Here is a 23,269-nt window from a genome sequence, read left to right as displayed (position 1 = left end):
TAATATGTGCCTTCCTATATGTGCCTTTAAACGTCTAGTAATCTCCTTGATGAGACTGTATCCTCGCATCAAATACGTATACTCTTCACTACGTACTCTATGTTCCACTTGTATTTCCAACTCTGCTTGGAATGCCTTCACTGCTCTGACACTCTGACGTTTCTAACACCTATTCCTTCTAGACACTGATGCAGTTCTCTTCCTTTTCCATGAAGCTTCTTTAGACTACTCCAGAATCTCATCCCCTGAGTTCCTGTAGCACATCCTTTTGTGTCATGCTCTTTAGTCTCACTATATACTATACCAGCTACTTTTGTTATTTTATGCACTTTTTTCTTTTCTCCTAATAGGTTTTTACTTTAAGGTTAGGTTCCTTATCTTAGATGTCTTAGTATGCCCAGCTGTAGTATAAACTTTATAGTGAATAAAAATTCAGATGCTGATGGTAAAAATATATATCAAATTTGACATGTGACTACAAATTTCTGATCACCTGGTTTTGGAGTAATAGACAAAATTTTCATTTCAAAATACTGCATTTGAATATCTTTGAGTTTATCACTGTGATATGAAACACATGATTTTGGGGGGGTAAAAGGCCCATTAAGAAATCTGCTTTTTCTGGAGATCTAGATACCAGGATAAAATAGAATTTTGTAAAAGAAATCCAAGCCATAAAACCTTTTCCTTATGGAAAATTCTATTTCATCTCTTTTGTTAGGAAAGAAGATAATCTTCTATTCTAAAAGTTACTTCTTTCTGTATTTTTGCCAAATTTGTTTCTCCCAAGGAGCATTTCAAACCATTCACTAAACTTAGCAACCTAACTCTGGCTGGCACACTGACTTCCCAGGACAAAGAATTTAATGTACTGAGCTCTACTTAATATTTTTCTATGTGAATATTAAATCTTTTTTGCAGGGTTGGATCTACCACTTCAATTTTTGTAATATCACAACCACATTTATAAAATATTTAACAGATTGCTAATGTTTTTAGACAGTAACAACAACTATTAAATGGAAGCACAGGGCAATCATTTAATGAAAGGGGGTGAAAGCCTCACAAAATTAACGAGAATAAAAATCAAGGCATATTGATTCCATGTCAGTTGAAAACAGCAGACTAAAAGAGATCTGCAGTGAAATTATTCACTTTCAATTGAACTTTATGCTCATTTTTCACAAGTAATTCACATTCATATCAGCAATTTACTCTGATATGAAAAGAAATGTAATACATGAGAATTTTAGTCAAATAAGATCTTAATGTTGAACCTGAAATCCCATTAAGTGCTCAACACTTACCTCTGCATTGTAAAATTTGGTTTTCACATCCAATGGTTTGAGAACCTAGTTGAATAAAGCATATCAATCAAAGGAGATTATTATCATTTGACCATTTATTTTGTTTATCTGTTTTAAATCATAGGGCTTAAAACTGTCAAAGGCATTTTCCAATTTTAATTGTAATAGACTTTTCTAATGGGTATGCAATAAAAACAAAAACAAAAACAATCCCAAATGCATTTTTAAAAAAGCCACCGTAATTTCTTGACTGGGTAATAGTTACATGAGTTATATGGATTTGTACTTCATAATAGTTTGTTAAACTGAACACATATATTTTTGTGTATTTCTCTCCATATATTTCACAAAGCATGTTTATCAAAATAAGCAATCAAACCTTTTATTTTCTCTTAAAAGGCATGCAAAATCTTAAACAGATGAGTGATAACAAAAGCAATAGAATAAAGCAAAATTTTTCTTCCTATTGCTGGTACTTTTTCTTCCATTTACAAACAGAGGAATGAAAAATATACATAGTATCATATCTAGATCTACATAACTGTATATGGTCATCTCATTTCCCTATCCACACACATACATGTGTTAAAACAGTGGTTTTTAACTATTTTTGATTATGGACTTTGAAAATTGTGTATAAATAAAAAATTCTAACTACAATTTCAGTGACTCATGAAGTCTCTGAAGGAAGCTTGGTCCACTTAGCCCAAGACAATAATCTCTCATTTAAATATTTCTTTAGAAATCTGATATTGTTTACACTTACTTTGTCTGGACTTTACACTCATTTTATCCTTCTTCTAGATTCTTTTGTGTTTTGTCAAGGAATGAAAACACAACAAATTTTTTTTCTGGATAAAACATTACATTGCCAATGATAATTTCTCTGCTTTTATTTAACTTACTTTAGTCCAACTTTAGATTGCTAGTAAGCACAATGATAATTTCTCAGCTTTTATTTAACTTACTTTAGTCCAACTTTAGATTGCTAGTAATAAGACAAATCCAAAAATATTAAGCTATTTGCTTTATTTGGAGTTTGTTTTTACTGCAGATAAATAGTAGTAATTTCCTAGGGGAAAAAAGGGCATCTAAACACTATTTACCACTATCATATTCAATACCTGAAATTTGAAGAATTTTCTAAAATACATTTTTTCTCCACCCTGAGTTGTATAACTCACTGCACACACCAAGCTGAAACAGAAAGATGTTTTAATGATTTTGAATCACTTTCAACTTTGTTTTTTAATAGTTAATCTACTACACTTCAATTCTACCAACAAATTTGGAAAATATTTATACCAATAACACGAAAGTGTAGCCAAATGAGCCTAGAGCAGGAAAAAAAGAGTTCCAGTAGATATGGATATAATTCCATGAACAAGAAAGCTCTGATTAGTAAAATAAGATATACCATTTTTAGAGCAGGAAGTCAGAAACTTTTTTCTTCAGAAAGTAAAGCATAAGCCAAAATAAATCACAGGATAACTAAATAGTTGAATGTAAAAAGTTAAGTTCATATAAACTAGAAGAAAATACAAATTTTTTTAAAATTCCAGGATGAAGAAAGACTTTTTAATGTAAATGCAATGGAAAGGAAAAGACTTCAACAAATTTAGAAATTGGATAAATCAAAAACACTAAAACAAAATTTTAAAAAGGACAACAAACTGGGAAAAAAATGCTTCTAACAATATGAAGAGAAATTCTTGTAAGCAAAACATTAATATCTCATTCAAAATAGAAGAAAAGGATATACACATAAATTGTAGTACCATAATCGACTAACAAAAATGTGTAAATGTTCAGCCTCACAAGTAGTCAAAGAAACAAATTAAAATAATGAGATAAGATTTTTCCTTATCTTAGGATTTGGCAAAAATTCTTTCCAAGAAATATCAGGGTTGGTGAGAGTTTAGAGAAACTGACTCTCTTTATACTGTTGGTGGTTATGAGAAATTTAGAAAAGAATCCTTCAGGAAAGGAGTCTTAAAAATGCTTATATGCTCCTATAGTAAACCCACTTCAAGCAATCTATTACAGGAAATATTAAGATGCTCACCACTGCATTATTTATAATAGTGAAAGACTGGAAATAATCTGAAGTCCAACATTAGGGTAAACAAATTACAATACACAGTCCAAGTGTGTAAGATAAAGTCATTTTAAAAAGAATGTTTTCAAAGAATACTGACTCAACTGGGTTCATGATGTATTAAAAAAGATAAAACCATGCATAATATGATCAAAATTTTATAAAATATTATTTATTACTTATACACATCTGTTTTATATATATATGCACATAAAGGATTGAAATATACCAATATTATAATAGTGGCTATACTAGGTGGTGACATTACAGGTAATTTAATTTCTATTTTATACTTGTACCTAGTACTAAACTAGGTGTCAGGTATTTAGAGTTGATCAAAACTCAATACCTGCTCTCCAAGTGCTCACAGTTGGAAGCAGTGTAGCAAGGTACAGGTTATGAAGTCAGATTTAGATTTGAGTTCTGTGCCATTATGTGCTAGCTATTAAATTCTCTAAGAGTCTCATTTTCTGTAAAATGGGGATTTTACACATTTAATGTCATTTCAATAAAATGAATTTCAACAAATACTGACCATTGTTCTCGCTAAATCCCGGGGATGCAGCTGACTTTGTGGAACTCATACTTTAATGGGAATGGCAGGCACTCAGTAAGTAATGTCAAGCATAAAAGACATAGAAAAAAAATGACAAGTTGTGGATGCTATAAAATAGACAAGAAGGGGGATTTTATCTAGTCTAGGCAGTCAAAAAGTCTCTTTGAGAAAGTCATGATGGGGCTTCCCTGGTGGCGCAGTGGTTGAGAATCTGCCTGCCAATGCAGGGGACACGGGTTCGAGCCCTGGTCTGGGAGGATCCCACATGCCGCGGAGCAACTGGGCCCGTGAGCCACAATTACTGAGCCTGCGCGTCTGGAGCCTATGCTCCGCAACAAGAGAGGCCGCGATAGTGAGAGGCCTGCGCACCGCGATGAAGAGTGGCCCCCGCTTGCCACAACTAGAGAAAGCCCTCACACAGAAACGAAGACCCAACACAGCCATAAATAAATAAATAAATAAATAAATAAGTAAATAAATAAATAAATAAAACCAAAAAAACCTTATAAAAAAAAAAAAAAAGAAAGTCATGATGAATCTGAGATATGACGAAGTAAAAGTAAACTAAACAAAATGACACAGGCATTCCTTTGTAAGGGAAGGATACATTTCAAGTCACAGAGCAGTTCAGAGGTAAAAGAAGTCCAATATGGCTGCAGAGTAGAGAGGGAGGGAAGCATGAAGGTGAGAACTAGAGTACGTAGTTGGTAAGGATTAGTTGTGGAGAGCTCTGCAAAACCTATATAGTTAGAATTTCCTAAGGGTAGTAGGAGATCACTGAAGTGTTAAGTGACTTATCCAAGATCACATAATTAAATAAATAATCAAGCTAAAATTTGAACTCCAGAAAATCTGACTCAAAGCTCATAGCAACCACAGAATATATATTAAAAAGTGCCTACAACAGAGCTTGTCACCAAAATGAATTAAATAATAGATAATATTACATATTTCTTTAAGACAAAGAAGAGAAGCAAAAATGGTGACGTTAAGTGGAGATGAAGAGAGGCTACTGAGAGACAGTTAACAAGAACTAACAGGACTTTGTGAATCAACTGGATATGGGGGTGGTAAGGCAGATAGAGAAGTCTAAAATTACTTTAGCTGGCTGAAATTTTCACATTTGCCTCTCAGACAAAGAAAAATACAGCATTCACATTCAAATACATACACAGGCCAGGAATACAGAATTTGAGATTTTTTTTCCCTCCTACCTTTACTTTGGTTCTCTATTTTTGAACTCTCAGGGTAGAGTATATTTGTACAGCTAAATACAGAACTGAAAAATTGTGAATTTAAAAATAAATGTTATTAACATCAGTTGTTAGCATTTCAAAAGAATAAATGTACTTTTAGAGTGCTACCTGGGTTTTAAAGGTTTGCATGGATTTTTATTTTTAGATAAGATTGTAGATGCAAAAATGAAACTAGAGATAAGTGAAGATAAATTAAGATACTTTTTCCTTTCAAAAATAAACATTTTGTTTAAAGTTTGTTTCTGGCAAGCATGTAAACATGGTACATAAAATTCCTTCTGAAGTAGGTTCTTAGGCTTAATAACAAGTGGAATAAGTGGAAATAAGGCAAAAATTTCAAATAAAGGCATATATAAGTAAAAGCCTCTGAGATCTAGTAAAATTAATTCTTACATGTGTGTTCCAATCTCCTTTACTTCATGGTGTATGACATCATCTATACAACAATCAGGTTTAAGTTCAGCCACTGCAGCATTGGAGGCTGAAAGATTTAAACGCTGAGAACTTGTCTGAAGATCAGCCTTGAAAGAGAGAATAAAATCCAAATGAGACTGGTTACCTACAGGGTGTGGATAAGTATAGGTGGAAAGAATAGGGGAACAAGAACAAGGAAGTAGGGATGAAGAGAGAGCAACAAGTCTCTGTGTACATCTTTTTGTATAGCTCTGATGCTTAGGAACAGGGTAATGGTTCACACACACACACCTAAAAATAAATATTGATAAAATCAGCTATAAAGTAGGGGGAATCCAAAATGGAATACAAACAGTACCAAATGAATCTAACTGTATTACAAATGAACACAACCATGCTGGGAGGAGGAAAGGGAAAAAAAGAACTAACTTAAGTTTGGCAGACAAAAGCTAAAAATGAAAAGAATGGCACACAAATGTTTTACTCTAGCTAGCCCATTTGCTGTTTTGCAGGGGTATGGATTAGCAATTCTGAAACTTCTACATGTATACTAGGACTAAACAAAAAATATATATATTATGGATAACAAGAGACAAGTTTCTTACCTTTGGAGAAAAAAAGGTACAAATAAGAAAAGGGAGAAGCCTGCAATGAAACCTTTGGTGCTGGGCTGGAATTTGGAGCATCAGTATGAACATACGGTTTTGAAATTTATATATATACAGATGGATATTACAGAAACATATATACATGTGTACACATGTGTTAGTATATAACACTAAAAGGTAAAAGGTAAATAATCATTCAAAACAGTATTAGATGTCAGAGACCAGCTGATTTGTAGAACTAGAGATCAGCATTAAAGTCATCAACTAAGAAAGGATCACTTTCTCTCTTGCCCCTACCAAGTTACTTTCTATCATATTCCCTCCCTTATTCCTTTTGAACATTGATCATTTTCTCGAATTCTCTTAAATGGCATCCTCCCTTAATCTCAGCTACTTTCTATCACATTCAATTTTAACTTTCTTTGTAACATTTATTATGATCTATAATTACCTTATTTATGATTTTGTTTACCTGTTTTCTTCTGTCTCCCCTACCAAAGATGTAAGGTCTGTTGAGGCAGGAACCTCTTGCCTTCTCTTGTTCACCACTGTAACATGGTGCCTGGCACACAGTAGGCAATTAATAAATGTTTGTTGCATACTGAATGAAGTTATGATAAAACTTCAAGGCAAATGTCAAGAAAAATTCAGAGAAAGCAAAGATCACATTAAGTCATGGGGATTAGGGGAGGTTTTGTCCATAAGGGCGCAGATTTTTTAAAAGCTTTTTTTTTTTTTTTAAATCAGTTAACACGTTTTCTGCAGTTAATTCTAACCTAACATTCTTAATGCAGGCACTTCCAAGTGGGATATTTATTAGTGCTGTCTTTTTTGTTATTATATTCAGTTATTAAACAGTAGTAGCTCACATTTATTGGGCACCTACTATGTGCAAAGCCCTGGTCTAAGCACATTACTCATTTAATGCCCACAACCCTGAAGCAGGTCATTATATTATCCCTATTTTACAGACAAACCAAGGCACATAGAAGGAACAACTCCCCTTAGGTTATACAACTAGTAAGTAATGAAGCTGAAATTCAAAATTCTTTAACAAACATTTTAGAAATTAGAGAAGAGGGGGAAAAGAAAAGAAACAGTCAAACCCATGGGCTTTCTGTCCAATGTGTTTTCCTATGTATCATTTTTTAAACATTAATCATAACTACAGCATGTATTATATATGGCTGAACACTTTTACTTTTCTCCTTTTTCATCTTATAAACACTGCTGCACTTAACATTTATTTCCTAATTACCTATGAGGGCTTTTCCAGGAGCTGGAGATACACCAGTGAACAACAGACCAAAATCCCTGCCCCTAGGGAATTTAAATGTTTGGGAAAAATAATACAGAGTAAAGGAGGAATGGAGGGCTGGCTTGGGGTAGGGGAATACAATATAAATTACAGGGTCGGCTTCATGCTGCAAATTGGTTTTTGGATGAACAGGATTTAAAAAGGGAGAGAGGAAAGGGGAAATGGAGAATCATTTCAAGTAAGTTAAAAAAAGCAAAACACCTTAAGTGTAAAAGCTCAAGATCAAGAAAGAGTTCGGTATAATTAAGGAATTCATGTTAAAAAATAAGAAAAAAGCATTTAAAAACATCTAGACTAAACTTCAAGTGAATAGAGGCCTTGTCTTTTTTGTTTCCTGCTATAACCCCAGTATCTAGAATTGTGCCTGGAATATATACTTGTTGAATGAATGAGCAAATGCCTATTACACACCATTGGTTCTCAAAGTATGGTTCCCAGACTAACAGAATCAGCATCACCTGAGAACATGTTAGAAATGTAAATTCTGGGAATTCCCTGGCGGTCCAGTGGTTAGGACTTTGCGCTTCCACTGTCAGGGGCCTGGGTTTGATCCCTGGTTGGGGAACTAAGCTCCCACAAGCCCCGCGGTGTGGCCAAAAAAAAAGGTAAATTCTTGGGCACCATTTCAGATTGATTAAATCAGAAACACTGGAGGTGAGGCTCAGCAATCAGTGTTTTAAAAAGTCCTCCAGATGATTTTAATACCTTCTAAAGTTTGAGAACCAATAGTACAGGGACTTCCCTGGTGGTCTAGTGGTTAAGAATCCATCTTGTAGTGCAGGGGATGCCAGTTTGATCCCTGGTCGGGGAACTAAGATCCCATATGCTGTGGGGTTACTGAGCCTGTGTGCCACAACTACAGAGCCTGTGCACTCTGGAGCCCATGCAACGTAACTAGAGAGAAGGCTGCAAGCTGCAACTAAGACCTGATGCAGCCAAAAATAAATAAATAAAATAAAAATAAACAACCAATGGTACAGATCATTAAAGTTATTTTTTTTTAAATAAATTTATTTTTTTATTGGCTGCGTTGGGTCTTTGTTGCTGCGTGTGGGCTTTCTCTAGTTGTGGCGAGCGGGGGCTACTCTTCGTTGTGGTGTGCAGGCTACTCATTGCAGTGGCTTCTCTTGTGGCGGAGCATGGGCTCTAGGCGCGCGGGCTTCAGTAGTGTGGCACACGGGCTCAGTAGTTGTGGCTTGCGGACTTGGTTGCTCCCCAGCATGTGGGATCTTCCTGGACCAGAGCTCGAACCTGTGTCCCCTGCATTGGCAGGCGGACTCCCAACCACTGCACCACCAGGGAAGTCCCTACTATTTTTTTACTTATAGTACACTATGCTGTCTTTTGTTTATAGAACACTTCATTTTTTGGTAGCATGCTAAGGTTTCCAGACTTATTGCTGAAAATTATTTTTCAATTAAAAGACAAACAAAAAACCCCCTAGTGGTTTCCAGTTAAACATGATAGATTATATAGCATTTTTATTCTCAAAAACAACACTAAGATGTCAGTACAGGAATTTAAAAAGTACAGATTCATAAGCTCTTTTCCACATTCCAAAATTCCAAGAGCTATAACAAATTAAACTTTTGAGAGCAGAATTCTGAGTAGCTGAAGTAATGGCAGTAGAGTAACTGAATCTCCCGAGTCATCCTCAAACAAATAAATAAAATTTAAAAACTATACAAACTCAGTGTTAGTATAGCTAGAGAGTAGCAAATGTCTAAACTTCAAATTTCTGCAAGCTATTTCTCATACTCTCGTCATAAGCCTTTGCAAAGAACAAGAGAAGTTCATGAAAAATTGAGCTTAAGAGAGAAAAGGAAGGTAGAGACAGGCCTAAGAATGATGAAAAGTACTGCCAGAAAGACAAAGTCTATCCTAAGTGTCAAAATACTGAGAAAGTGCACTACTGGAAGATGAGAGCACAGCCTACAGGAGACATAACAGTATGTTTAATGGTGAAGAGGCAATTCTGGAAAGATAACAATTCAGGGGAAGAAGAGAGTTAAAAAGGAGAAGAACCTTTTGGAAACTGTCAGTGAAGAGAAAATGAAGCAGGAGGAGAAAATTGAGGATGCTGTCACTTCAAAGAAAGAGAAAAACTGAGGAACACTCAACCCTTTCTTCTTCCACCACCCTCCCAAAAGCCACCTGATAAAGAAACGACACTTTGCTTGCAAGGCTCTAAGAGAGTATTCTTGAACTAAGAATATCAAAGCACCCCAAACTGCATTTCACAGAATGCAAAGCTAGCAACAGTCTTAATCTATACAAAAATACTATTAAAAAAAACATACAATGATAATTTAAACAATTCACTGATCCAAACTGCCACCCAAAACCAATAGTGAAACAGAAGAAAACTGCAACACAATATTCAAAGTGAATTAAATACCCTCATAAAAACATTTGGAGATAATTATAAGGCATCCAAGGAAATATAGATTTGAATGAAAATTTACTAAGGGGAACTAAAGAAAAGCAGGCAAAGAAGAGCCAATTTATATGTAATTGGAGTCTGTAAAATGATAAACAAAATGCTAGTTCTTAGTCTTAACTAACTCTTAAGTAAGAAGACTCTTGGTGGGCACTGTACTGCTCAATAAACATTAGCTATCTCTGTTATTATGCCAAACACCACTGCCTTTATAGAAATTAAAACTGAGCAGAGCCCACAGAAATATAATCACATATTTTATAAGAAATACATTATGGTAATATTTGTTCTTTTTAACATTGACTTAAATTACACACATTTGCTGATTTATTCATCTTACAAAAATAAATTCAGCATTTACTGAATGCCAACTGTATGACAGGAAAAAAGTATACATTCTAGAAGTTCTGAAAGTCAGTCCTTTTCATAATCAAATGCAGAGGTCAGCAAACTTTTTCTTTAAAAGGTCAGATAGCAAATATTTTAGACTTTGCAGGTCATACAGTTTGTTGCAACTACACAATTCTGATGTTGTAGCTTGAAATCTGCCACAGATAATACATAAATGGATCAGTGTGGCTATGTGTCAATAAAATTTTACTTACAGACTGAAATTTGAATTTTATATAATTTTCACATCACAAAATAAGCTTTTGTTTCTTTTCAATCATTTAAAAATGTAAAACCTTTCTTAGCTCGTTCTTAGCATAGCTTCATACTGTCTTGCAAAAACAGGCAATGGATCAAATTTGGCCTGCACTCTGTAGTTTGCCAACCCCTGATCTAATGAAAGGCAGAAACCCTATCCATAGAGTGACAAACATATGCACATGTATGCAAAAATTTGCATCCAGTTTCTGGAAGTTGGGTCATATACGGAACTTGGAATATTTGCTCTCTGAGATCCTTTTCAATTCTAGTACTTGCTGATCATTTTTCAATCTCATTCTAACTGGACTTCCCTTTCCCTTCCATAGGCGATGCTCTAGTGACCTAAACTCACCACTTGAAGACAGCTTTGACCACTTCTCAACAACATACGATGAATTTTTCCTTTTTTTATGCCCTTTCTTTTTGGGAATAAACTTCCAGTTGTTTAACTGAGCTAGCATATTCTCTCTCTTGATTTCTCAAAACTGCAAGAATATTCTAACTGGCCTATTTCCTACAAACCATCCCATACAATGTTTTCATGACAGTCTTCCAACACAGCCTGAATACCTCTGCTCAAAAGTCTCCACTGACTGCACACTGTCTTAAAATAACCTTAGCCTTAGTCTTGCTTTTAAGATGCTCCACTGTATGGCTACTACATGTCTCTACAACCTTACCTACTCTTACTAAGTGAATTCTGTTCACTGCTACAAGAACACATTACGTATTCCTATGTCTCTGCTTCCGATTACCATGTCCCTTTTTGTCTTTTCTTCTAAATCCTGCCATTCTTTCAAGATCCTCTTGTGCTCCCTCTCCTTCAACAAGCCTTCCTGAATGATGCAATCCCCAGTGATCTTTCCTCCTCTTTCAAATTTTATTATGTTAATCACAAATTATTAACAAAAATTTAAAGTGTTATTTACCTTTGGTACATTTTCTCATCCAAGCTATCACAAATTTTGAGGATAAGGAAAAATGATTCTGTGCATAGCATATCTTAGAACTTTAGGTGTTCAATTAATAGTTGTTATTAATGACAATTAAAAAGTCCAGTATCAAGCAGGCATTTTAATGAAGTTTCAACACATAAGAAGAGAAATTAAAAAGTTAAAAAAAATTATCCCAAAGAAGAATGCCACTTACTTTAACCAATATATCTTTTACAACTTGATTGCTATCATTATGAACGCTGATATAACTGGAAAAGGTCTCTCCCAAAAATATATTCCTGTGAAATAAAACAAATTTTTAGGCAGAAATCCATTCAACTTTTATCATAAATCTTCTATTTGTGCACCACTGAGAACGTCAAATGGAGAAATTACTAAAGGATAGAGATCAGGTGAAATACTATTTCAATATTTCTTTGTTTACACTAGGCTGCTCACTCATTACCTAGTGCAATTAAAAATACAGATTTAATCTATAAAACATGCTATATATCTTGACCCTCAACTACTGCCAAAACTGCCAGCCCTCCTAAAAATAAGTCATTGAAATCAGATCCATGTTAAGAGTCTGAAGATTTGATACTGAGGAGGCTAGAGAAAGGCAGTTTTTGAAATAACTTATGCCCCGAATCTAGAAGAGACCAAGTTACTGATCTCAGAGTATTTTTTACCAATTTATTTTATTTTTCTTTTTCTAAGTCATTCTAATAAAAATAATGACTAGTGGCATTAGTTTATATGTTATATATATAATGCATATAAACATATAAATATATGTAGATATATTTATACAAATATTTTAATATAAATACGTTTTTTACATGAATATATTTCTAAGCTTTCAAGATACTAGTCAATGACCACATTCTGTAAACCTTTTGAAAAAACCTGAAAAATTCCTTTTGGTCTAAAATTGTCTGTTGCAAACAGAATGGAACCAGGGACTTCTACCTCAGTAATAATCTAGAGTAAGAGAATAGCTAAGAGCAAGAGAAGGAATAAAATATTTAGAACTCCTAATGAGCTGACAAGTCCAATAACTTAAGTTGGTAAAGGGCTGTGATGGTGAATAAAAGAGCTGCTTCTGAAAGACACTGAGATTAAATCAGTTAAAATAAAAGGAATATGTAGGCATTAAAAAATATAATAAGATCTAAAGAAGAAAGTTAAAATTCTACCACCCTAGGAACCACTGTTAATATTTTGGTATGCATCTTACTTTTTTAATTAAAAAAAAAACAACAGAATCACATAGCATAATTTTGGTAAAACTTTTTTTTGTTTTCAGCCACATACATGTATCATGAGCATTTTGCCATCCCATAGTTACTTTTTGAAAACATGATTTGTAATGGCTTCAGAGTGTTGTTGTGTTTCTAATGTGAACATATCATTCTTACCCAAAATTCTGTGGTAAAGTCAACATTTCTCCCAACATTAAAATTTCTGCACCATTTACAGTTGAAGGATCATCTCTCATGAGCTGGTTAAAGAGGTCTCCTGTAGAAAGAGAAAAACATCAAATTCTAACACCTACCTTGGAAATAACTTTTATTTATGTGAAGAAACAGCTGAAAGAGATATTTAAAAAAATAATCTCATAACAAAAATTATATTTAAAAAAATCTAATTTCTAATCTTCACTACAACACATGCATGCCAAAAAAATTCTGTTTCTACAGAAAACGAACACTTCAGGAACAAAGGAAAATGTAGGTCATGAGATATATAGAAAGCTCCAATGATTTTTAAATAAAGGGAATGCTAACATACATTGATGGAACATCTGAGGATAAATGAAATTTTAATAGTGTCATTATGAGGAATGTATTTTTACTAAAACTAAAATAAAAGTCTCTTGTTGCTATGGGATATCAATAGTATTTTGATGTATAGATTATGACTGAGACCTATTACTCAGATGGCCACCATTCACACGTACAAAAACAGGCAACAAATAATGCAGTAAAGAGTTAGCATAAGATTGGCAAGGTTAGGCTTATTCCAAGGTAAGGCAATCCAGGTTTCAAATTTTCCCTAGGTGCAAGTAGGATAAAGCATGTGTCATACCAGGTAAGTCTTTCTCTTCACATGTTACTGGAATATTGGTGAATAAAGTAGGCTTAGTCAACCGCATCACTGTGAATTGGGAAAGTAGAAAAAAAAAGAAAAAAAGAAAGAAAGAAAGAAAATATTAATACCATTTTATGCCAGTATTCGCAAGTTGAATGTATGGTATTCATCAATTTTATACTAGTATAAAATATAATCCGAATACTTCCCAAACAATATAATATTAAGTATTTCCTAAGATTATTACACAGCAATGATTTACTAATAAAAATCTTAGTATATAACAAAAAGAATTTTATATATGACAAAAAGAAAGAACAATTTTGCTTTTATTTACAACCTAATGAATTATAAAAATTAAATGCAAACGCAATATGGCTCATGATACAAAAAGTAGAAAATAATTTCAAAGCTTACAGTATATTACAAGAATAAGGCTTTAAAAAAATCTTGAATGACTTCACTGTAAACAATATCAACAAAATATTAACCAATGTTAGTCTGATAGGGACAAGAATTTAGATGCACCATTCTGAATATGAAACAATAATTTTATGCCAAAAGGATTTTTGTTAACTTTATTCCTTGGTTATAATCACAGGCCACTGAAGTTCAGTAAGTGGCCCTTTAAGTAATAGTAATTCTTTGTAAAAATTATGAAAGTGTCAGTCAATGTGTAGGTTTATAGAATTCCAACCAAAACTAGTATTTGTTCTTGGAACATGACAGAATGTATCTAAAGTTTATCTAGAGACACAAATAAATAAAAATAAGCTATAGAAATTAATAGGAAACAATGATAAAAAACTGCACATGGGCTTCCCTAGTGGCTCAGTGGTTAAGAATCTGCCTGCCAATGCAGGGGACACGGGTTCGAGCACTGGTCCAGGAAGATCCCACATGCCGCGGAGCAACTAAGTCCATATGCCACAACTACTGAGCCTGTGCTCTAGAGCCCGTGAGCCATGACTACTGAGCCCACGTGCCACAACCAGTGAAGTCCACATGCCTAGAGCCCATGCTCCGCAACAGAGAAGCCACCGCAATGAGAAGCCTGTGCACCGCAACAAAGAGTAGCCCCTGCTCGCCACAACTAGAGAAAGCCTGCGCGCAGCAACAAAGACCCAATGCAGCCAAAAATAAATAAATTAAATAAATTAAAAAAAAAAACAAACTGGACATAACATGTAGTAAAACATTTAAGTCCATAATCAACTAATTGGCTTATTAATACAAGACCATACTGATATGTTAGATAATTTTTAAAAATTATTAGGATGCAGCAAAAACAAATCAACATTATAAGGTGCTAGGACAACTGGTTCACTATCTGGGAAAACTGAAATTTAGTTTACAAATTCATTTCAAATATCAAGCTGCATATGTATCAAATAGTTGGACAAAAATTAAGCAAGAGAAAACTAGAAAAAGTGAAAATTAAACCTAGTCTAGCGGGGACAGGACATTCTAATTAAAAAATCTTTTTCAATTTTTTGTTAAGATTGACATTTGACCACATCAAAATAAAGACAAAAATATAGAAGTAAAAATCATACAAACTCATAAAACATTTCAGAAAATGAATCCCAGAAGACTGTTTCTTTATAGTCTATTAAGATGTTCATTCAACTCAAAACTCTAATCTTTAAAGACTATTGATCTAAATGGTCAGTGCACAATATGTGGTATTCGTTAACGTATGTAAAAATGTACCACCTAACTACTAATTAACTAGCTATATCATTCATATCAAATTTAGTGCCTTTCTCATTTTGGTCTTATCTTAAATGTCATCTTTCTCAGAAAAGAAGTAACAGGTCACCCTGTTTCTCTCATAGCACCTTGTATTTATCATGAATTATGTTTATTCACTTATAAGTTTATAGCACTCCTATCCAAACTCCTTGAAGTTTAGGCTCTTATGTATCATGTTAAGTTTTGTGGGCTCGGTGCTTGACACAGGTTCTGGCACATAGTCTGGCACATAGTATTAACACCTCACCAAAATCTTCAAGTAAGTGGTATTTTTGATGATGTAAAGTTTCAAGAACTGAGGCCATTAAATAATGTTATATTAAATAGATGACCGCAGACTTCACTCTGCTCAAAAATAATTTTCCCTATTATTAATTATAAGCCCAGGGTCATAAACCTGGAATGTCATGCTTTATTAGAAACATCCCATGGGAATTCAAAGTCCGACTCTATTTCAAACAGGACATTAACCAGCTACACATCAATGATGTGAATGGGGAAGCGTTTCAAACGTCTTTCACTCTTACTTTTAACCAGGAAAATATTAAAATTAAGTACAATCTGCAGGGGATGAAAAGGTGTTCTGAAAATGACATACAGGAAACAGTTTTTTTCACAATCTTTCAAGACTCTAAACTCAATTTTAACACCAATTGGTGCTCTCTTTCTCTCTCTCTCTTTTTTTTTATTTCAGGTGAGACCAAATCTTAACAAATAAAGAGGAAATACACTCTCAAGGGAATCCTGAAACACTTTTTAAAAAGTGTTCTTCACAACACTGTACATCAACTATATACCCCAATAAAAATTTTTTAAAAAAGAAAGTTATACTCAGTTAAGAGTAAAAAGTAAACAAGTTAAAATAAACATAAATTTGGAGTGATCAAAAAAAAAAGTGTTCTTGAATTCACCTAGACGTGTAGCCAGCTTATTTGCTTATTATATGCTCAAACTTCCATTATGTACAAAAGTCCTTTAAAGCTTAGTTTTTACTGATGCTATGGTTTTCTAGGGGATGAGATAGTAGAAGGTGGGTAAAGAACAACCCTCCATTAAAAGGAAAAACATCCCAAGCTGGTATTTAAAGTACCAGTTTTCTTCCTATTTTCAAAAGAGGGTAAAAAATCAGCAAGAGGGGATAGCAGTTGGTAAGAAATACTATCATCCTGTGGAGGCAAAGAAAATTACTATAAAGCACAATTTGTCATACTGCAGATTTTTAAACACAAACTGAGAAAGCCAAGTTTGTAACATAAAACTATCTCATTCCTTTAAAGAAGATGTGGCACATATATACAATGGAATATTACTCAGCCATAAAAAGAAACGAAATTGAGTTATTTGTAGTGAGGTGGATGGACCTAGAGTCTGTCATACAGAGTGAAGTAAGTCAGAAAGAGAAAAACAAGTACCGTATGCTAACACATATATATGGAATCTAAAAAAAAAATACGGAGACGCAAGAGGGAGGAGATATGGGGATATATGTATATGTATGGCTGATTCACTTTGTTATAAAGCAGAAACTAACACACCATTATAAAGCAATTATACTCCAATAAAGATGTTAAAAACAAACAAAAAACTATCTCATTCCTTGAAGGATGATCCAAAGTACGTCCATATCAAGTATAGATTTAAACCTTAGTATTTCCTGTCTTATAATGAATTAATGAAACTCAAAAATTAAACACAATGTTGGACAAGAGCAAATATCAACAAAAAACAGGGTTTTAAAAAAAACTGGCAGAGAAACTACAATAAAGCACTGGTTATTAAATGGTAATTATGTATCCAGTCTTGAATGTTAAAGCAGGTTCTTGGTTAAAAATTAAAGAGGCAAAAAAGAATATGTGATTTTTAGTCGAGTGACAAATATTCACTACACACAACGCATAGTTAGTGCCATGTGTAGAAACATTCTCAGTGGAATTCACAAAATACAGACATTTGATTTACTTATGAAATTCAGGTTTCATCTAAAATCTTATAAAAAAAACTTTTTAAAGTCTTCAGTAAATTAAAAAAAAGATAGGCTTGAGGTTATAAACTAATGAATTAGGCCAGTTCAACTTACATATACATTTTGCTTGGCCAGAACATTAAAAAAATTATGTCGAATCTTCTTCACTTTCAGAGTCCTTACCACATTCTATAGTCTTACTTTGCTAGTTCCTGAAGGCATTCAAGTTTGTGAACCTTGGAATAATCTGGGGCATTTTGAGCAGATTAAATCAAAGTGAACCATTATGCAGGAACTCATCTTAGAAATTTTCAAAAAATGGTCTTTAAATTATTTGCTAAGTTGGCAAATAATTTAGTTAAATTCATGTGATGCCTTCCACATCTTTTTTCTTAGAATTTGAGTTAACATTTATTTGAAAGTGGATAGCTCGTCAGGGAAAAATAAAATTATGGCACTGTTGCCACTTTCCTAGAGTAAATGCTTCGGCATTTTACCAAATGCCCTCAGATTCACCTTCCTGCATATGTCTTTGTTTCCCCAATTTATTCATGTCTGTGACTTAGCAGTGGAACCCAGAAATACTGGTGAGCCCTACTATTAGCTAGTGCTAGAATCATCAGTCCTAAGGTTCTCAATACTCTAAGAAGGCTTCAAAGACATGGCAGCGGATTCTAAATTCTTAGCCCTTAATTACTACCTAAGCATTGTCTAGGTAGATAAGTGAATCGTTTCTTCCTTTAAGATCACGGCACTAGTTGCAGTAAAACTCAATCTTCATTTTCCCAGTTCTGATTCACCTTTTCATTGTTTCTCAGAGGGGTAGAAAGCAATTTATACAGAGTAAATTAGAGAAATTTAAATCTGCCACATATGAAGACAAAGAAGCTCTTTTTAATGTGTGATTCTTGAATTTAAAAACTGCTCATAAGAAGCCCATAAGAAAATATTCATAAGAATATTTTCAGTTCTGTGTATAATCATTGCAAAATAATAAAAATGTATCATAAAAGAAATGCTGTGGTCTATATAAGTGACCCTGTCTTATGATTGCCTAACTTTTAACCCTTGATTAGCAACCTAATGCTAAATAAGACCTGAACAAAAAAAACCCAAATCCACCATTTATGATTGCCTAATAAGATTAGCCAACTCTTATTTGCAAAGCTCGCTGGTAATAATGAATAACTTCTTGACTTTTCTCCAGCACTCTTGATTGAAAAGTAAGATGACTAATGAACGAAAGAGGAAGTAATTACTGATGAAGTCACCTTGGAAACTCCCTCTACACCTGGTGATTTTTCATTTAAAGACTTTTGGAAGCATTCATGCACATGATGATTATTTTCTACAGAGCTGTCTCATTTGAGACAATAAAAAAGGTATTAAAAGTTAAAAACAGGCTTCCCTGGTGGCGCAGTGGTTGAGAATCTGCCTGCTAATGCAGGGGACACGGGTTCAAGCCATGGTCTGGGAAGATCCCACATGCCGCGGAGCAACTAGGCCCGTGAGCCACAATTGCTGAGCCTGCGCGTCTGGAGCCTGTGCTCCGCAACAAGAGGGGCCGCGATAATGAGAGGCCCGCGCACCGCGATGAAGAGTGGCCCCCACTTGCCGCAACTAGAGAAAGCCCTAGCACAGAAACGAAGACCTAACATAGCAATCAATCAATAAATGAATCAATAAATAAATCTTTAAAAAAAAAAAAAAAGTTAAAAACAAAAGAGTGTTTGGATAGTGTGAAACCTTATTAGAAAAGATAACCTCTTTAGTTAAAAATTGGTAGACTCCTTATGTTTTAAGGAACCTCAGCCAGCTCAGGCTATGAGAAACTCCCCCAGAGGCACATTTACCATGTATTATTGAGCCCCTACCATGCCAGGCACTGTGCTACAAGGCAAATGTGTTTCTGCCTTCCTAATGAGTACAGTCTTACAGGTTTTTTTCCAGGGATATAGTTTAACTACTTAAGAATAGTGACTCTATGTTAGCTCTGTGAGGGCAGGAGCCATGTTTGTCTCCTTCCCTACTTTACTCTAGTACCTAGCTCATGGTACGCATTCAAATTTGTTAAATAAATATATTTTTTAATAAAACTTTTATTATATAATCACTTTGAATATTTTTATAAAATGATGTGTAAACCCAATTTACAACATTTTGCTATGGGAAACCCATGACTCCAAGAACCAGAGCATTAGTAATCAGCAATAACAGTCATTAAGATTGAATTATCTGTATTAAATAAAGAATAACTTGATCTCTTACCCATATTTGATACCTCACTTCAAAAGAGCTTATTGCCTTAAAGATATCATGGTCTTAGACAAATTATACATTTTACACTTTTGTTTCAGAACAACACATCAACTATTGTCTATTACATATCTTTGGAAATATCGGCAGAATCTGGGCTGGTCTCTCAATTTGAATACCACATTCATGGCACTTGAATACCATTCCCAACAGAACTGGTTTTAGTTTTATTTTTTAAAAAATCATTACACTTTAGGTGAGTAAAGAAAAAATACTGTAAAATTAGATTTTGGGGATTTACCAAAATCCAAACTAGTCACTGTAATTCATAGGAATATCTAATTCAACCATTGGAAAAGTAACAGAACAAAAGGAATAGAACATTTTACCTTTAAATTCAGTAAAAATAATAATTTATCACAATTCATTTAAAAGAAGGCTGCTCAAAGTAAAACGCAGCAAGTTCCTGACTTAAGTGACAAGCCTAGGAATTCACCTGGTATTTATTTCTGGGATACAAACTGTACATATATTACCACACAATTAAAAATTTATTCATCTGTTTCAGTTCCTACTCAGTCCATTCAGAATATTTTTCTTTTCGACAATTAGTGGAATTCATTACATACTAAAAATAACACCATATTTATGCACAAATAAGTTAATCTTCCCAGTAAGAGCTAATCTTCCTTTAAGAAGATTTCCCACATATTCACAGTACATAACATCACAGAACACCCATATCTGGCCTAAATGTCTCTGAATTGTAGCATTACAAGATGGAAGTTCATTGCACCTGATAATTCGATTGAGTTTTGCCCAAACGTCTTCCAGAGCTTGGTTGTTACAAATAGTGTGCTCTATTGTCCATCTTGCTCTATAAAATGAGTGCAAATTTAGTGCCTTTAAACTATCTTGCAATTTTTTAGACAAAGGAAAAATATTTTCAGTACAATTACTGCTGGGAAGTGAAACACTCCAAGACCTCTTCTTGTGCCGTTTTCCTTTTTCTGATTGTTTATCCAGACTTCCAGAATTAGTCTGTTCATTCAGTGTGTGTGATTGGATTAAGTGCTTCTTTTTTTTCAAATTAGGTTGAAACTCCAGTAGATCTACTGTGCAATCATAACTCTGCAATTTAATATCATGTTCTGAGATGGTTAAGTACTGTCTCACATCTTCAGTTGCCTCTTCAGAAATCACAGGTGGTAATCTTTTAGGTTTGAGTGGAAGTCTGGACCCATCATGCGGAAACCAAGGAATAAATCTTGATAGTGGACGTGTAGGAAAGTCTTGAATTGCTTTCTCTGCAATTTTTGGCAGTTGTGTGGTTTCACTCTCATATGGTCGATAATGTAATATTACTTCTGTAGTCATTCTGCAGTAATCCAGTTACTCTTAATGAAGAGAATATTTCTTAGCTGAGCTCCTCAGAGCTAGAATGCAATTTATAATTACAAGACTCTCTCTTTCCAAATCAGAGGGAAACAGGACCTAAAGTGGAAGTATTGCAAAGAATAAGATATGGTAGGGATAGCCTATATACAGATAGGCAGGGAAAAAAGAAAAAAACAAAACCAATTCCAATATGATATTTTACCAAAGTGCTATTGGTAAATGTGAATGTAATCCACAAAACTGGAAATCCTTTCTCTTACCAAAATAAGGGATCTGGATTAGATGCCCTATCATATCCTTTCAGCCTAAAACTGCTAGTAGTCAACATGCTTAACTGAAGAGATATAATGGATTTGGAAGTACTGATATTAATATGTTAGGTAATAATAATCTTAAGACTATATAGCAGAAACAAAAGGGAAATTAGTGATTTTTAAAATACTAGATTCAAATGAAGATAATGAACAAAAATGTAATAATACTAAAAAATTTGAGACATGTGAATTGAGGACAATGAAAATCACTGTAATTTTTAATCTATTTTGAAGAAAATGGATCATTTTATACTTTAAAATTACATGAATTCTACCAAACAAATATATAGACAGAATACTTAATGATTTTATTCCATTCTCAGTAGTAAATACTGAAAACACGAAAATGGTTTAACTTTGCATTTTAACCATGCTAGAAACTAGTTTCCTGACAAAGTCTCATTTGTATAAATGAGGCACTTAAGCAGTGTCAAAACCTTAGTAGCACGGCTCCTGAATTCCAATTTGGAGGATGAACAAGAAGACTGGAGCCTTACTTTTTTTCCTCTTAGAACACAGACGTCTTCAAGTTGCCCCAAATTAAGTCATCGATAATAAGTTCCAGCATACAGTACACAGGCTCAAGAATGGAGCCTACCAGGATCTGCAAGTTGGGTTTCCTAATCGGGCCCAAAGTTGCCTGAGCCATAATGCAGGCTCTTTCAAATCCTAGCTACCAGAGAAAAAAACAAGAGGTCAAATCCCTTCTTCCAAAAATCATTAGAGAACTACTTGACGGGGGTTCTCCCATTGCCGGGATGACTGTGAGTGGGGTCTCCTTGGCATGATGTCACAATACTCATTTAACCACTGACTCTGAAAAGTCAAAAGAAGTAACCAATTTCATAATAATTCTTTTCCTTACTGTTAACGTCCACTGACTGACAGATTTGGCAACTCAAATTCATAAAGGACTGTGATCCTTAACGTCCATAATTTTAATATGGATCTAAATATAGATAGCATATTCTTTCAAGAATAATGCTTTTATTTTTTTCTTCCCTTTTCCTTACATTTTCACATTTTAAGACATGCCACTGAGAATTCTTTCATTGTTGTCTGAGCTTACTCGGTGCTGTATTCCAGGGACACTGATGTTGTGAGAGCTCCTTAATATTTTACATACACATGAAAGTAAACTTATATGACAATACAAATTGATACATTTGGCATCCAACATAGGTAAAATTAAAACTTGTGAAAATTCTTGGATAACTAGAACAGTGGGGAAGAATGGGGCCAAAGAGCTTTAAGAAAGCTGAAACTGGGCTTCCCTGGTGGTGCAGTGGTTGAGAATCTGCCTGCCAATGCAGGGGACACGGGTTCGAGCCCTGGTCTGGGAGGATCCCACATGCCGCGGAGCGACTGGGCCCGTGAGCCACGGCTGCTGAGCCTGCGCGTCTGGAGCCTGGGCTCCAGAACAAGAGAGGCCGCGATAATGAGAGGCCCGCGCACCGCGATGAAGAGTGACCCCCACTTGCCGGAGCTGGAGAAAGCCCTTGCATAGAAACGAGGACCCAACACGGCCATAAATAAATAAATAAATAAATAAATAAATAATTAAAAAAAAAAAAAAGAAAGCTGAAACTAACACTGAATTTCAGAGCACTTGTCCTCTTAGGTTGCTAAAATACTCTTCTCCAGGAACCTTCTGTTTTGGAAAATAGAAAATACCTGGGAAAGACTACTGTAGGAGCCTAAAAGGACTACGGCAGTTAGCCTCCACATCACTGGAATTTAACTGTATTTAATAGCTTCCAATTTGTATAAAATGATACCTATCAGCTAACAGAACTGCTCTAAATTCCCATCAAACTACTAATGGAATGATATCTGAAAATGCTCTTTCCTGCATTAGGAGGCAACATGGAGTCTTGGAAAGATGAAGGCCTTGTGTTGAAACATT

At 34.4% G+C, this 23,269-nt stretch overlaps 2 protein-coding genes across 4 annotated transcripts in view; both read right to left on the bottom strand.

Annotated features, from left to right (window-relative positions):
- The window catches only part of TRAPPC13 (trafficking protein particle complex subunit 13), a 35,345-nt gene that overhangs the window by 10,202 nt on the left and 1,874 nt on the right, over positions 1 to 23,269 (bottom strand). For all 3 annotated transcript variants that reach the window (XM_068535420.1, XM_068535417.1, XM_068535419.1), the window contains exons 2-7: positions 13,675 to 13,743; positions 13,005 to 13,104; positions 11,798 to 11,882; positions 5,611 to 5,738; positions 2,432 to 2,504; positions 1,308 to 1,352 (exon numbers count right to left, since the gene is read on the bottom strand). In XM_068535420.1, the coding sequence (XP_068391521.1) occupies positions 1,308 to 1,352; positions 2,432 to 2,504; positions 5,611 to 5,738; positions 11,798 to 11,882; positions 13,005 to 13,104; positions 13,675 to 13,741 (498 nt within the window). In that variant the 5' untranslated portion in view covers positions 13,742 to 13,743. The remainder of the gene's footprint in view (positions 1 to 1,307; positions 1,353 to 2,431; positions 2,505 to 5,610; positions 5,739 to 11,797; positions 11,883 to 13,004; positions 13,105 to 13,674; positions 13,744 to 23,269) is intronic.
- On the bottom strand, positions 19,970 to 21,141 carry SHLD3 (shieldin complex subunit 3). Its single transcript, XM_068533206.1, has one exon. It carries the CDS (start codon positions 21,026 to 21,028, stop codon positions 20,273 to 20,275), a length of 756 nt encoding a protein of 251 aa, XP_068389307.1. The 5' UTR covers positions 21,029 to 21,141; the 3' UTR covers positions 19,970 to 20,272.

Source organism: Eschrichtius robustus, chromosome 2, assembly GCF_028021215.1.
Source record: "Eschrichtius robustus isolate mEscRob2 chromosome 2, mEscRob2.pri, whole genome shotgun sequence".
NCBI lineage: Eukaryota > Metazoa > Chordata > Mammalia > Artiodactyla > Eschrichtiidae > Eschrichtius > Eschrichtius robustus.
This window is presented reverse-complemented; position numbering and strand designations above follow the sequence as displayed.

Bases quoted from the DNA above. Each gene is read 5' to 3' on its own strand.
- SHLD3 (XM_068533206.1), bottom strand. From the start codon at position 21,028: ATGACTACAGAAGTAATATTACATTATCGACCATATGAGAGTGAAACC.